This window comes from Mesocricetus auratus, unplaced genomic scaffold, assembly GCF_017639785.1.
Source record: "Mesocricetus auratus isolate SY011 unplaced genomic scaffold, BCM_Maur_2.0 Super-Scaffold_100022, whole genome shotgun sequence".
NCBI lineage: Eukaryota > Metazoa > Chordata > Mammalia > Rodentia > Cricetidae > Mesocricetus > Mesocricetus auratus.
Window position 1 is genome coordinate 2,159,853 of NW_024429203.1, and position 13,400 is coordinate 2,173,252.

The 13,400-nt window shown below is 51.3% G+C and overlaps 2 protein-coding genes across 8 annotated transcripts; one reads left to right on the forward strand and one right to left on the reverse strand.

Annotated features, from left to right (window-relative positions):
• Window positions 1-1,700: 1,700 nt before the first annotated feature.
• On the reverse strand, window positions 1,701-5,776 carry Tmem205 (transmembrane protein 205). Of its 2 annotated transcripts, none has more exons than XM_040729745.1 (4): window positions 5,681-5,776; window positions 4,428-4,536; window positions 4,174-4,337; window positions 1,701-2,043 (listed from the first exon to the last, which is right to left on the reverse strand). In XM_040729745.1, exons 1-4 carry the CDS (start codon window positions 5,681-5,683, stop codon window positions 1,738-1,740), a joined length of 582 nt encoding a protein of 193 aa, XP_040585679.1. In that variant the 5' UTR covers window positions 5,684-5,776; the 3' UTR covers window positions 1,701-1,737. The 2 variants fall into 2 exon arrangements, with proteins under 2 accessions (XP_040585679.1, XP_040585678.1); XM_040729744.1 differs by lacking the exon at window positions 5,681-5,776 and adding an exon at window positions 5,472-5,654.
• Ccdc159 (coiled-coil domain containing 159) lies at window positions 5,771-13,379 on the forward strand. 6 transcript variants are annotated; one of them, XM_013119416.3, is made up of 13 exons: window positions 5,771-5,915; window positions 7,485-7,591; window positions 7,690-7,916; window positions 8,638-8,671; window positions 9,029-9,117; window positions 9,196-9,277; window positions 10,380-10,575; window positions 11,103-11,170; window positions 11,250-11,326; window positions 11,660-11,781; window positions 11,981-12,063; window positions 13,047-13,145; window positions 13,308-13,379. In XM_013119416.3, exons 1-13 carry the CDS (start codon window positions 5,905-5,907, stop codon window positions 13,310-13,312), a joined length of 1,200 nt encoding a protein of 399 aa, XP_012974870.1. In that variant the 5' UTR covers window positions 5,771-5,904; the 3' UTR covers window positions 13,313-13,379. The 6 variants fall into 6 exon arrangements, with proteins under 6 accessions (XP_012974870.1, XP_012974867.1, XP_040585676.1 ...); XM_013119413.3 differs by having other exon boundaries at window positions 13,047-13,379; XM_040729742.1 differs by lacking the exons at window positions 13,047-13,145; window positions 13,308-13,379 and adding an exon at window positions 12,420-12,476.
• Window positions 13,380-13,400: the final 21 nt, after the last annotated feature.

The following is a 13,400-nucleotide window of genomic DNA, read 5'->3' on the forward strand; positions in this document are numbered from 1 at the left end:
GACCAGGGTTTGAGTCCCAGCACTCACATGGTGGCTCACAACCATCCATAACTTCAGTTCCAGGGGACCTGACCCCCCACCCTTCTTACTGCAATAAGGCAGCAAGAACCAACGAGGACAGACATACTCGTAGGCAAAACACTCGTGTAAAATAAAAATTTAAATCTAAACAAGTTTTAATTTTTGTTTTTCAGGCAAGGTCTCATTTAGTCTAGATTTGACTGAAACTCATTATGTAGCCAAGAATAAATAATAAACTGATCCTCCTGCCTCAGCCTCTCAAGGTCTGGGATTGGAGGTGTGCAAAACAATGTGGTTTAGGTGGTGCTGGAAAGGGGCTCAAGCCTTCTTGTATACTAAGCAAGCAGTCTCCATCACCCCCCATATTCCTTTCAGTGCTGAGGGTGAATGTCAGGCACACTCCCTGACCCACATTGCCCTAAGGAGTGCTGGGTTACTCCATTCAATACTCTCGAGGGCTCCTAGAGCTAAAACACTTTTAGAAACGAGGAGACTAAGGATCAAAGAAAGGCAGATATTTGTCTGAGGCCACACAGCGAGATCTGGAATTCAAAATAATGTTGAGAGGCCATCAAAATGGATGAGTGGGCAAAGGCACTTGCCACTAGGAAGACCCAAGGGTTCCAGGGACCCAGAGCAGAGAAGGGAAACCAATTCCCACAAGTTGTCCTCTGACTCCCACATACGTACACATATTTAATAAATACATAAATGTAAAAAAAGAAGCTCAGGCATGGTGGCTTACACCTGTAATCCCAGCATTTGGGAGGTGGAGGAAGGTTAGGGTTGGGAATTCAAGGTCCTACTCAGGTATGTAAGTTTAAGACCAGCCTGGGCTATTCAAGACCCTGTCTCAAAAGTGTGTGTGTATACAGGTGAGATGGTGTGCCCATGTAACCCTAGTACCTGGGAAACGGGGCGGGGACTGCCATAAATTTGGGGCTAGCCTGGGCCACATAGTAAGTTTCAAGTCAGACTTAATTACATAGTGAGAACCTGTTTCAAAACAAAAATATACAGTAATGGGGGAAGTCCTGTGTATATGTCAATAAAGCACTGTTGGCCAATAGGGAAGCAAGATAGGTGGGACTAGGAGTCCAGGAGGACTCTGGGAAGGAGAAACACAGGGAGTCAAGATGTAACCGCCATAGGGATAAGAAGCCCAGAAACTTCTCCGGTAAGAGAAATACTTAGATTAACAATTATGGGATAAATACTTAAGTCAGAGTTAGCCAGTAAGAAACAAGCAAGGCCAACAGCTTCATAATTAATATAGCCTTCTGTGTGTTTATTTGGGACTGATGCGGCTCTGGAACCAGGTTGGCGGGAAGACTTCTCTCTGCAATACAGACTGATGTAGTGACTCACACCTGTCATCTTAGCACATGAGAGGCTGAGGCAGGGGGATTGTCATGAGGTTCAGGCCAACCTGAACTACAGAGACCCTGCCTCAAAACACACACCGTGCCAGGCATACAGCCAGTACTCAATAAATGGTCATCATTAGAGAAGATATGCTGGAGCTGTAATAGCTCACATGCCAAAGCATCATGCTACAGGAACGGGCGTGCTATACTAGTATGCACCACACACACACACACACACACGCACACACACACACACACACACACACACACACACACCTGGCTTCTCTGGGGGTGGAAAAATGACCACGGCCATTTCCAAAGAAGCATTTATTGGCACATGGGGCCCATGTTAGAGGCTCTGGAGTCCCAGAGCAAGGCCAGCAAGGCAGAGCCCATTGCTCAGCAGGCAACCCAGGTTGCAGAGAGAAGATAGGCCATGGTAGTGGAAGAATTTCTGGCGGAGAGCATTGTACTTGGGGTCCTTCTCCCGCAGCTGGCGATAGGGGTCGGGGCCATGGTGGCTGCCTGGAACCTCTGTCCCTAGGCCTCGATCTTTCTCCACAGCCTGCAGGGCCCACATGACGGCCGTGGTGCGGGCTTCCAGCCAACGTGCATTGATGGTGGCCAGCGTAAGGCTCAGGAGCAGTAGAGCAAGCTGAGGACAGTGACGGGGAGGCAAGGTGAGAGGACAGAGGGACCAAGAGAGGGTGTGCCTGCACCCTCACAGCTTACAGAGTCCCTGAAAGTAGCAGTCCTTTAGAAAAAGCCTATGACTTTTTCTCCTCTGCTCCCTGGGCCCAGGGCACAGTCTGCTCTCCTACTGTTCCTTGAACACCAAAACCTCTTCTTCAAAACAAAGTGTGCTTTTTGCAGTACACAGGGTGGATCTTCAGGCCTCAGGCACAATGTAAGTATCCTTCCATCTTTTGGGGGTGAAGCTGTGGTTTCTCACTCCAGCTGTCCTGGAACTCACTCTGTAGACCAGGCTGTCCTTGAACTCAGAGATCTGCCTGCCTCTGCCTCGCAAGTGTGGGATTAAAGACGTGCACCACCACCACTTGGCCCTTTTTCTTAAAAAAAAAATCTATTGCATTTCATTTACTTATTTGTGCGTGCGTGCGTGCGTGCGTGCATGCGTGTGTGTGTGTGTGTGTGTGTGTGTGTGCACGGGCGGGCGCACTCTTCTTCCTCCTTGTATATCCTCAGGAACCCAACTCAGATTGTCACAGGCTTGGTAGCAAAGGCATTTACTGCTAAACCATCCACCTTAGTTTTTGAAATGGTGTCTCTTGTTGATCCCGGAACTCCCTCATTCAGCTGGACTGACTGGTTGGCCAATACGCTTCAGGGATCTGCCTGTCTCTACCCTTGACTCCCACCTCCTCCATATGTTGGGTAATTCCTCTGTGTGAGTGGATGCTGAAGAATCAAACTCAGGTCCCCAGGTTTGTGCAGGAAGCACTTTTCTGCCCAAGTCATCCCCCAGCCTCCGGTCTTTTCACTTTGAGGCAAGGTCTCACTAAGTTGCCTGGGCTGGAGTGGAATTCACTATGTAGCCAGGGCTGGCCTTGAACTTGTGCAATCTACCTGGCTCCTCTTCCTACATCCTGCGGTGAGGAGAGATGATTCTTGATAGACCCATCAAGTCTCACTTGCCCACATCTGAAAACTTCAAGAGCAGAGGGAGGAAAGGGTGAGGAAGTCTGAACTGCAAGAATTGCTCCTTACATTGGCTGAGGGAATGTGTAGATGGGAGTGGGGAAAGCCAAACTCCCAGTCTGGCTACTTTTTACACAGTGAACTCAGGTCAGAACCTCAGCTCAGCTGAGTCACTGCAGTTTGGCAGGAGGCCCAGCTATTGGGCAGAGAGGAAACTGGAGCCAATGGGGGAAGATAAGGCTGTACAGAGAGGGCTGCCAGGGGTAGCTGTGCAGGTTGTGTGCACTGTTCAAGGACACCCAGTGACCAGCTCTGTCTTTACCAGGAATAAGAGGCATTTCATTTCCCTTTTCAAAACAATGTCACTTGAGCTAGTTGTGGTGATACAAACCAGGAGGATATCCTGAAAAGTGGACAGGAGAATCACAAGTTTGAGGCCAGCCTGGGTTACAACTTTGGGGCTGTAGAGATGGCTGGCTTGGCAGTTAAGAGAGCATACTGCTCTTGCAGAGGACTGAGTTCAGTTCCCAGAACCCACTTTGTACAGCTCACAGCTGTCTATAACTACAGTTCTAGGGGGATTTGTCACCTCTGGCTTCTGAGGGTACCCACACATACATGCCCATACTTACGCACAGACAATAAACACATAAATTAAAAATAATAAAAGCTGAGTGGTGTAGGCAGGTGGATTTCTGAGTTCAAGGCCAGCCTGGTCTACAGAGTGAGCTCCAGGACAGCCAGGGCTACACAAAGAAACCCTGTCTCAAAAAACCAAAAATTAAAAATAATTAAAAAAAATGTTTCTGCCAGGCAGTGGTGGCGCACGCCTTTAATCCCAGAACTCGGGAGGCAGAGGCAGGTGAATCTCTGTGAGTTCGAGGCCAGCCTGGTCTACAGAGTGAGTTCCAGGACAACAGGGGCCACACAGTGAGACCCTGTCTCAAAAGAACAAAAATAAGGTAGAAAGAGGAAGACACAACATCGGCCCCTGGTCTCTAATAGATTGTGCACATGTGCACACGAATGTACACACACATAAATAAATAAATGAAGACCCCCCCTAAGTGCTCATAGAGTCTTGGGGATAACTCTGCAGAGAATGGTGGCCCTCAAACCCTCATACCTGACTGGCCTCCCAGAGTGAGAGGTGGATCCAGGCTCGCTGTGGAGCCAAGATGCAGAGGTTGATGAGGGCACAGCCCAAGGAGACGTGGAAGTAGACAGGGAAGAGCTTGCTCTGCACGAGCCCAAAGGTGTGCCGAGGAAGGCTCCGGAAGAGCAGGAAGCCTGGGAGGTAGAGGGCCACAAACACCCATTAGGACACTTCCAGGTCTCCCTCCCATTCAGCCCCCCCAATAACAGATTGGAGGTCCCTACCTGAGGCAAATGTCACCCACATCTGCATGCCCCAGGCACCAGACAAGACCAGCAGGTGGACCACTTTAATCAGGCTTCCTGGATCCTCACCTTCCTCCATCCTGCGGCCCTGGGAAGGAGGCACCAGTGACTCAGCTTAACCTTCAACCCTTGCCCCCTAGCTTTGAGACCTGGCAGAGAATGTTTAGGGCCAGCCTCACACTGGTGCAGAGATGAGGGAAAACAGTCTGGGAACACGGCAGTGGGAAGACCCAGAGCAGTCCTTGGACAGCCTCAGCCCAGCCAGCCCACCAGAGCTCAGTCTTGGCTGGAATTGTGGCTTTGTGGTCGGAGACTTGGTGTTGGCCTCACACTCTCCAACACTTGCAAAATAATAGTGTGTGTGTGTGTAAGATGATAAACAAAATCTCAGCCTATTGTGTGTGTAAGATGATAAACAAAATCTCAGCCTATTGTGGGAGCTCACACTTGTAAATCCCAGCACAGAGGAACTGCCACTCCTCCATTCCAAAAAGCATTTAAAAACATATAAAGACTGGCCTGATGATCACACTTGTGATTCCAACATATGGATGATGCAGAAAAATCACTGAGTTTGAGGACAGCCTGAGATATAGTGAGATTATCTTACAACAAACAAATAGCTTAGGCTTCGGCCGGCCGGGAAAGTGACTCAGCTGGCAGAGCGCTGGCCGCACGTGCAGGAAGCCCTGCGTTCCAGCTCCAGATCTGCATAAGAAAGCACTGGCTCTCTCCTGTCATCCCAGCACTGAAGAGGTGCAGACAGGATCTGGAGCTGGAGGCCAATCTGAGAAACATGAGACCTTGTCTCAAAAACAAACAAAATTCTAGAACAAATGATCTCAGGCTTTCTCTAGACCCCAATATCAAATGCCAAAAGCTTGAGTGCCAGCAGCTCAAGTTCGCATCCCTAGGTCTCCAGGGATCATCCAGTCTCTGCAGACAACCAAAAGCCCTCGCCCAGAAACCCGAGAAATCACAGTAACATCCCAAAGCACCCCCAGGATTCCCACATGACCCCACCGTTGAAGCACCCGAGGCCAGGGGTGGGGACCACGAACACCGGCAGCTCCTGTGCAGCTCTGGTTCGCCAGACTCCTCCCGGGTTTTCTTCCGCACCATAGGCCTCGCCCCACCTCCCAGCAAGCCAGCAGCCAATAAGATCGTACATCTGACACCTCTGGACCCGCCTACTTAGAGATTGCCCAGTCGGCTTGCGTGAATCATCCTACCATCTCCCGCCTCTCCTAATTTCATCCAGTCACACCGAAGATGCTCAGGCGCCAATAAGCCCCACGCCTGACCCTAGTGGGCGGGCGGGGCTTAAGCGCAGACCACGCCCTTCTCTGTGACTCCACCTTCGGCCTCCTTGCGTTTTCCAGCGATGGTGTCCCCATGGGATCAAAACTTCAGCGTCACAGCTGGGGACTGGCTTCGTGGTCCCTGATGGGAGAGCATGAACAGGTGGTATGTGGTAGGTGGGGGATTTAGGAGGGGATTGGGAGACTGGCGGGGTATAAGATTGGCAGGTCAGGGGCGAGGCTAATACCAGTGGTCACGCCCACTCGCTCGAAGAATTCTCTGGAGAAGGGGACGTCGTAAGAATTAATTGAGGTGGGGGTAGGGCAGGTGTGGTTGGAGATCTACCTTCGCTGAAACTCTGAAATACCTCTTTCCTTTCCCCCTCTAACTCTTCTGGGGCAACTGTGGTCCTCAGGTGACATTCTAAAACAGATTGTCTTTACCAGGCAGTGGATCAAATCTGTGTAATCAGGACAGCCCAGTAAAGTAATACGATGATTTTTTTTTTCTAGACAGGTTCTCACTGTGTAACCCTGGATGGCCTGGAACTAGCTTTGTAGACCAGGCTGGCCTGAAACTCAAGGATCCCCACCGAGTGCAGGGATTAACGTGGTGAACCACCACATCTGATCCTTTATGTGGTTTTGTTGTTTTAGATTTTTAAATCTCATTTTACGTGTGTTAACGTTTTGCTTGCCTGTATGTCTGTGCACTACTTTCATGCCTGGTACCTGCAGAAGTGAGAAGAGGGCGTCGAATCCTCTGGGACTGGAGTTACAGAAGGTTGTGGGTCATTATGTGGGTGCTGGGAATTGAACCTGAGAACTGGAAGAGCAGCTACGAACCAATTCTCAAGACCCCCTCTTTCTTTCTTTTCTTTTCTTTTTTTTTTTTTTTTGTGACAAGGTCTCTCTATGTAGCCATGACTGGCCTGAAACTCCCTATGTAGGCCAGGCTGGCCTTGAACTCAGACAGATCTACCTGCCTCTGCCTCCTAAGTGCTGGGATTAAAGGCGTGTGACTACTTTCTTTCTTCTTATTAATAATTTTTTCCCAGCCAGGTCACTGTTTCCCCTCCCTCCATCCTCTCCTCCCAGTCCCGCCCCTAACCTCCCCTACTCTGTTTCTTTGTTAATAGAAAACTTTATTATTCTTAGGGGTGCATGAGGTGTGTGTAAGTGTGCACATGTCATGCACACGTGTGGAGATTGGAAGCCGGTTCTCTCCTTCCACCTTTAAGTTGGGTGCTGGGGATCCAATTCATGTTGTGGGTCTTGGCAGCAAGTCCTTTGCTCAGTGAGTCCCCTCACCAGCCCCTCGAGGCCTTGGTGTCTTCATGTGGGGTGTCTGCGTTCTCACCGCCCACCCCCACCTCTGTGACTGGATTTATCTGTCGTCTGACTTCCACTTCTGCCTACCCTGAGGAGCTTCTGGGCTGAAACATCCTGAGGGGAGACTCTGCAGGGGCTAGGAGGTCAGGGCGAGGTCCATCATGCAGCTGGTCCCATCTCCGGCACTGTATAAAGTGGATGTCGAGACACACACCTGTCATCCCAGCACTGGGGATGTAGACGCTGGAGGATCAGGAGTTGAGGGTCATTCTTGGCTCCATAATGAGTTGGAGGCCAGCCTAGGCTACATAAGACTGTGTCTCAAAACAACAATAAATAACTAAAAATAAAATGGTTGGGAGTGAGAGGCTGGTCTCGAGCCCCTCCCGCCCCCTGTCTGCAGCGACCCTCTTTTGGCCGGCCTACCCCGGGACCCTGACTGCAGTGTATCTCACCTCCGCTCGCCTTCTTCACTCTCCATCACATCTTGGCCTGCCAACGAGAAGAGGGGCAAGTACCTGGAGGGCCTGGTGGGCAGCTAGAGAGCTGGGAGGGCGGAACTGCAAGCTTGCTATCACTTGTCCCTGAAGGAAACCCTCTGCCCCTAGGGTCCTCCTCAGACAGGGGTTCGGATTGTATGACTCGCTGGTCCAGGACCTTGGAGCCTGAGGTCGTGAACGCTGTTTCACAACAAGCATCAAGGTCTGTGGCCTGGGGACCAGAGTGGGACTTAACGCCTCAGCCTAATGAGAGTACCTCCTGTTCCAACTCAGACCTGCACAAGGAACATTGCCATGACCAGGACCTTGTGAAGAGGAACCACAGCACAACCAAGGTCACCTCCCCACAACCCCCCCTCCCGTTACCTAGGAGTGCCCCTGCTGTGCACCCCTGTGGGCCGTAGGGAAGGGGTTGCACAGCAGGGACCTGCATGCAGTTTTCAGCACCCAGAACAGCACCTCCAGAGGGAGGAAAAAGGAGCAGAAGGAAACCTATTTGCGTGTCTTGTTTATTTTGAGACAGTGTCTCTTGTAGACCAAGCTGACCCTGAACTTGCTCTGTAGCCAAAGCTGGATGGAGACAATATGTCTGACTTTCATATTTTGAAGGTTTTGAAGGTGTGTGTGTGTGTGTGTGTGTGTGTGTGTGTGTGTGTTCTCTCAATTGCAATTCCCGTCAAGTCCAGAAGAGGGCATCAGGTCCCTGGAGCTGAAGTTCAGGTAGTTGTGAGCCTTCCAACCTGGCTACTTGGTACTTCAAAAGCATTATGCTCTTTAAACAGAACAAAACAAACAAACAAACAAACAAACAGTGTAGCCTTTAGCTGGTCTAGAACTCACTCTGTAGATCAGACTGGTCTCAAGCTCACAGAGATCCGCCTGCCTCTGCCTCCCGAGTGCTGGGATTAAAGGTGTGCACCACCAACGCCCGGCCCCAAGCACTGGGTTTAAGGATAACCAGAACTCAAGAGAACCACTTTTGTCCTTCCCTCAAACCTGCATCAAGGTAAGCTATCTGGGAATACACCGTCACTCTCCTCTTCTCCTCTTTCCCAGAAGTCCCTGGAGCCCGGCTCTTCCAAAGTAAAAGGTGAACACCCTCTTCCTAGTGAGACTGGAGGGCAGGCATTTGGGTTTCTAGCCCCTCTAAAATTTTCCTTTTATTTATTTACTTCCTGTATTTGAGGGTGTGTGTGTCATGGCACACATTTACCAGAGTTGGTTCTCTCCCACCCTGTGGGGCATGGGTGCAAACTCAGGCCATCTGTTTTGGTGGCAAGTGCCTTCACCCACAGAGCCGTGTTGCAGGCCCCCTACTCCCCCTTTCTTCTGCAGTGTCAAGGCCCAAGGGGGTCCCCTGCTCTATACATGCTCCTCTCCCTCCTCTGACCCCCCTCTCTGCCCTGATCTTACCTCAGCCATGGCTCCCCCTTGCCACTGCCCACAGTTAAGAACACCATGCTCATCCCCGACTCCCACAAGCTCTTGCGATGTGAACTAGAGTCCCTCAGGACCCAGCTGCAGGCTCAGACCAAGGTGAGCCCCTCTACCGCCTCTGCACCCCTGTTCTCCCCCCCCCACACCAGGCCCTCACATCCTGCTCTTGCCCCTCAGGCTTTCGAGTTCCTGAACCACTCTGTGACCATGCTGGAGAAGGAGAGCTGCCTACAGCAGATCAAAATCCAGCAGCTTGAAGGTAAGGACTGGATGGAAACCCAGGTCTGAGTAAGTCTGAAGTAAAAGTAAGTCCTAGGTCAAGGTCAGACAAGGTCAGGGAGAGCTAGAGTCAAGACTCGCCTCGGACCCACATCCGGTTCCCACTTTTTTGGGCAAGGCTGAGCCTCAGTTGGTAGAACACACTTGGTTAACATGCATGAAGTCCTGGCTCCCACCTCCAGCGTGGAATAAAACTGGACCTATCGGGGCATGCCTGTGACATCAGCACCGGGAGATGGAAGGAGGAGGATTAGGAGTTCAAGACTATCCTCATCTGATCAGAGAGTGAATGTCAGCCTTCGACAGAGATCTGTCTGGAAAACAAAAAACAGACAGAGCCCTGGGCCTGGTGGATGGCTTGCCAGTTAAGAGCACCAGCTGCTTTTGCAGAGACCCAGGTTGTGTTCCCAGAATCATTTGGTGGCTCACAACTCCCTGTATTGTCAGTTCCAGGGGGTAGGACACACTCTTCTAGCCAACGTGGGCACCAGGTGAAATACGTAATCTTTTGTTTGTTTGTTTGTTTGATTTTTTGCTTTTTGAGACAGGGTTTCTCTGTATTGTTTTGAAGCCTAACCTGAAAATCGCTTGGTAGACCAGGCTGGTCTCGAACTCAGAGATCTGCCTGCCTCTGCCTCCCTAGTGCTGGGATTAAAGGCGTGCGCCACCAACGCCCGGCTTTTTATTTTTTTTAACTTAAATTCTGGAGATGAACTCAGGTCCTCATGCCTGCATGGCAAGCATTTTAGTCTCAAAACCCCCCAAAAACAAACAAACAAACAAAAAGCCGGGCTGGGCTGGGCTTAGTGGGACACACTTGGAATGCCAGTTCTGCGGAGATAGGGAGGAACCCTGGGGTTCCCTGGACAGACAGTCTACCCCAAATTTCCTCCTCCGGGTTCAGTGAGAGGCCCAGTCTCAAAAGATAAGGTGGAGAAGAATTGACCTGGGACCTCCCTTCCTTCACAGGCATCCACCTGTCTGTGTACCTGTGCACACACCTGTGCACACCTGTGAACATGTACATGCATGTGCTGCCGCACACAAAAAATAAAGTCAAGGGTCTCCCACCCTCTCTACAGAAGTGTTGAGCCCCACAAGCCGCCAAGGAGAGAAGGAAGGCCGTAAGTGGGGTGCGGACCAGACTCAGCAGGAGCTGTATGGGGCCCTGGCCCAAGGCCTGCAGGGATTGCAGAAGACATTGAAGGACAGTGAGGAGCACCAACAGGCCCGTACCACACGCTGCCTGCAGCTCTTGGCCCAGGAGATCCGGGACAGGTGGGTATGGACAGGCGGGCAGCGTGCAGGCCACCATTGGGGGGACTTAATGGAGCAGGGAGTGGAAGGCTTGGGGGACACACGACACAGAGGACATTGCTAGCGAGGTAGAGGGTGTTGAGTCTAAGGGAGGGAGACTGCAAACTGGAGATGGGTCGGGGAAGGAAGCGGGGCATCAGCAGAGTGAGGGAGGTGGAGAGGCTGGAGAGTGGAAATCGGGACAGAACAAGGCTGGGAAGATCCAGGTAGGAAGGAGGAAGTAGACTGGGAGGAGAGGGCTTGGACCCCAGGGCTGTGGGCGGAGCCTGGGGCTGTGGGCGGAGCCTGGGCTGGGTGGAGCCTCGGACTGTGGACAGCTTCTGAGGCTGTAGACGAGCCTCAGGGGTGTGGGTGGAGCCTGATGCCCTGGAAGGAGCTAGGGCGGGGGGAGGAGCCTGTGGCTGTAAGTGGGCTGGGCAGATGGGGGCGTGGGCGGCCTGGGCAATGGGCTGGCAATGTGGGTCTAGGCTCCTCTCTCCTCCCCTCAGCAAGAAGTTCCTGTGGGAGGAACTGGAGCTGGTGCGGGAAGAAGTGACTTTCATCTATCAGAAGCTCCGTGAGTGCCGGAAAGCCCGCGGCCTGGAAGGGGTGGGGCTCCTCGATTTCCTCTGTCCTCTGAGCTCTCTCCCCAACAGAGGCCCAGGAGGATGAGATCTCAGAGAACCTCTTGAATATCCAGAAGATGCAGAAAACACAGGTGAAGTGCCGAAAGGTAAGCGGAGAAAATGAGGGCTGCGGGACCTGGGGCAGAGGGGAGGTTCCTCATGCTTCCACCATTGGACTGGTTCTAGGAGGCAGAATTCAAATCCCAGTGCTGTTACTATGGGTAAATCACTTTCTTTCCGGGCCTCAATTAGCCTCTCCATATAATAGGTGTAATAGCTGCGACCACTCCCCCATCAGAAAGTTGTGTTCATTGAGCGTTCCGTGCTCTCAATACAGCCAACAACAAAAGTGCTACATCATAATCACCTTTCTCTTGCACCATCACTACTCGTGTGTCTAACTAATTGCTTGCTCCCCCAACCCCCCTCCCGAACCTCAGGTTCTGACCAAGATGAAGCAGCAGGCTTATGAGCCTCCTTCGTGGCCAGAAGGTGAGGAGGTGCCCGCGGAAGGCAGTGGCTGCTGGAAGGACGACTTGCAGAAGGAGCTGAGTGACATATGGTGAGGCCAGCCTCCAGTCTGACCTCTGACCCCTGGCCCTCCTCTACCCCCCACTGCTTCTGGAACACGATTGGTTCTAGTCCTACCTACTTTTCCTAGGAATCACCGTCTCTGCAGCCTCCCTTGCCCTGGCTCTGATCTGGGGTACCCGGGATACCCCAGTGTCTCTTGAGGCCCCTGTCTCTCTGTCTCCCCACAGGTCTGCTGTGCACAGCCTGCAGAGCTCCATCGACTGTCTTGCCTTGTCTGTGGGCACCAAGCCCAGGGCCTCCAGTCTCAGCGGTGAGCGGTTGAGAGTAACGGAGATGTGGTGGGGAGGCCATCCCCTGCGGAGGCCTTCTGAGGGTCATGCCTGTAATCCCAGAAAAGAACCTGAAATTCAAGGTCCACCTGAGCTACATAGACCCTGTTTCATGAAGAACCTGATTGGGGTCACATTTAGGATCTGTGAGATTTTTTTTAGTCCCTTGGTATTTTTAAATATGGTCTCACAGTAGCCCAGACTAACTTAAACTCACTATGTAGCTGAGGATGGTCTTGAACTCCTGATCCTCCTGTTTTCAGCTTCCCAGAGATTACAGATATATGCTACAATTTCTAGCTCTATGGGATTTTTTAGAGATGTATTTTATTAACAGGTGGTGGTGCACACATTTAATTGCAGCACATGGGAGGCAAAGGCAGGCGGATCTCTGTGAGTTTGAGACCAGCCTGGTCTACAAGAGCTAGTTCCAGGACAGACTCCAAAGCTACACAGAGAAACCCTGCCTCAAAAAAAACCAAAAAAAAAAAAAAAAAAAACCAAAAAAACAAACAAGCAACCAAAAAAACCCCCCACAAAAGATGTATTTTATTTTATTTATGTGTATGGGTGTCTTGAATATATTTATTCACTGCCTGAGTGCCTGGTGCCCTCAGGGGCCACAAGAAGGCATCCCATCCTCTGGAACTAGAGTTACAGAGAGTTGTGAGCCACCAAGTAGGTACTGGGAATTGAACCTGTTTTCTCTGGAAGAGCAGCTAATAGTACTTTTAACTACTGAGACATCTCTCTGGCCCCTTATGGGATCTTTTTTAAGGGAACATTTCAAGGATCATTGATATAATTTGGTATTATTTTGGGTCATACAAGGGATGTGGGTGTCTGGGTCATGAATTGTTATTTGGTGTGGTTTCATCTCAAGGAATACAGCGTCCATATTCTGAAGTTGTTAGTGGGCCATGTACAGGGTCTGAAGAGCCAAGATGGCATGTCTTTCCCACAGGCCACAAGGGACACCGGTGCCTGAGTTCTCAGTACCCCTCCTGGGACTCCGATTCTGACTGGGAGACACCTTTCAGCAAGAGTGGATCCTATCCTCCTGGTACAGACCCTCCTCAGCCCCTCTCCATCCCTTAGCATCCCCCTGTGATTCCCACAGTGTAGGCCGTGCGGCTGGCACTCTGTCCGAGCATCTGGTCCTTGGCTGGCAACCCTGAGTTCTCCTGGTTAAAGCCAGACCATGACCTACCTTCTCTCCCCATAGCTTGAGCAGCTGGGACTGCTTGCCCTGAAGACCCCTCCAGAGAGAAAATAAACTAGCTGAGACCTTCCTCCATCCTGGACTTTTGCATCTGCT

Coding starts and splice junctions, on each gene's coding strand:
- Tmem205 (XM_040729744.1), bottom strand. CDS start 5,570: ATGGTGCGGAAGAAAACCCGGGAGGAGTCTGGCGAACCAGAGCTGCAC. Junction 4,537..5,471: donor TGGCCTCGGGTGCTTCAACG/GTGGGGTCATGT, acceptor CCTCCTTCCCAG/GGCCGCAGGATGGAGGAAGG. Junction 2,044..4,173: donor CACTCTGGGAGGCCAGTCAG/GTATGAGGGTTT, acceptor CACTGTCCTCAG/CTTGCTCTACTGCTCCTGAG.
- Ccdc159 (XM_013119413.3), top strand. Junction 10,576..11,102: donor GCCCAGGAGATCCGGGACAG/GTGGGTATGGAC, acceptor TCCTCCCCTCAG/CAAGAAGTTCCTGTGGGAGG. Junction 12,064..13,046: donor CAGGGCCTCCAGTCTCAGCG/GTGAGCGGTTGA, acceptor TCTTTCCCACAG/GCCACAAGGGACACCGGTGC.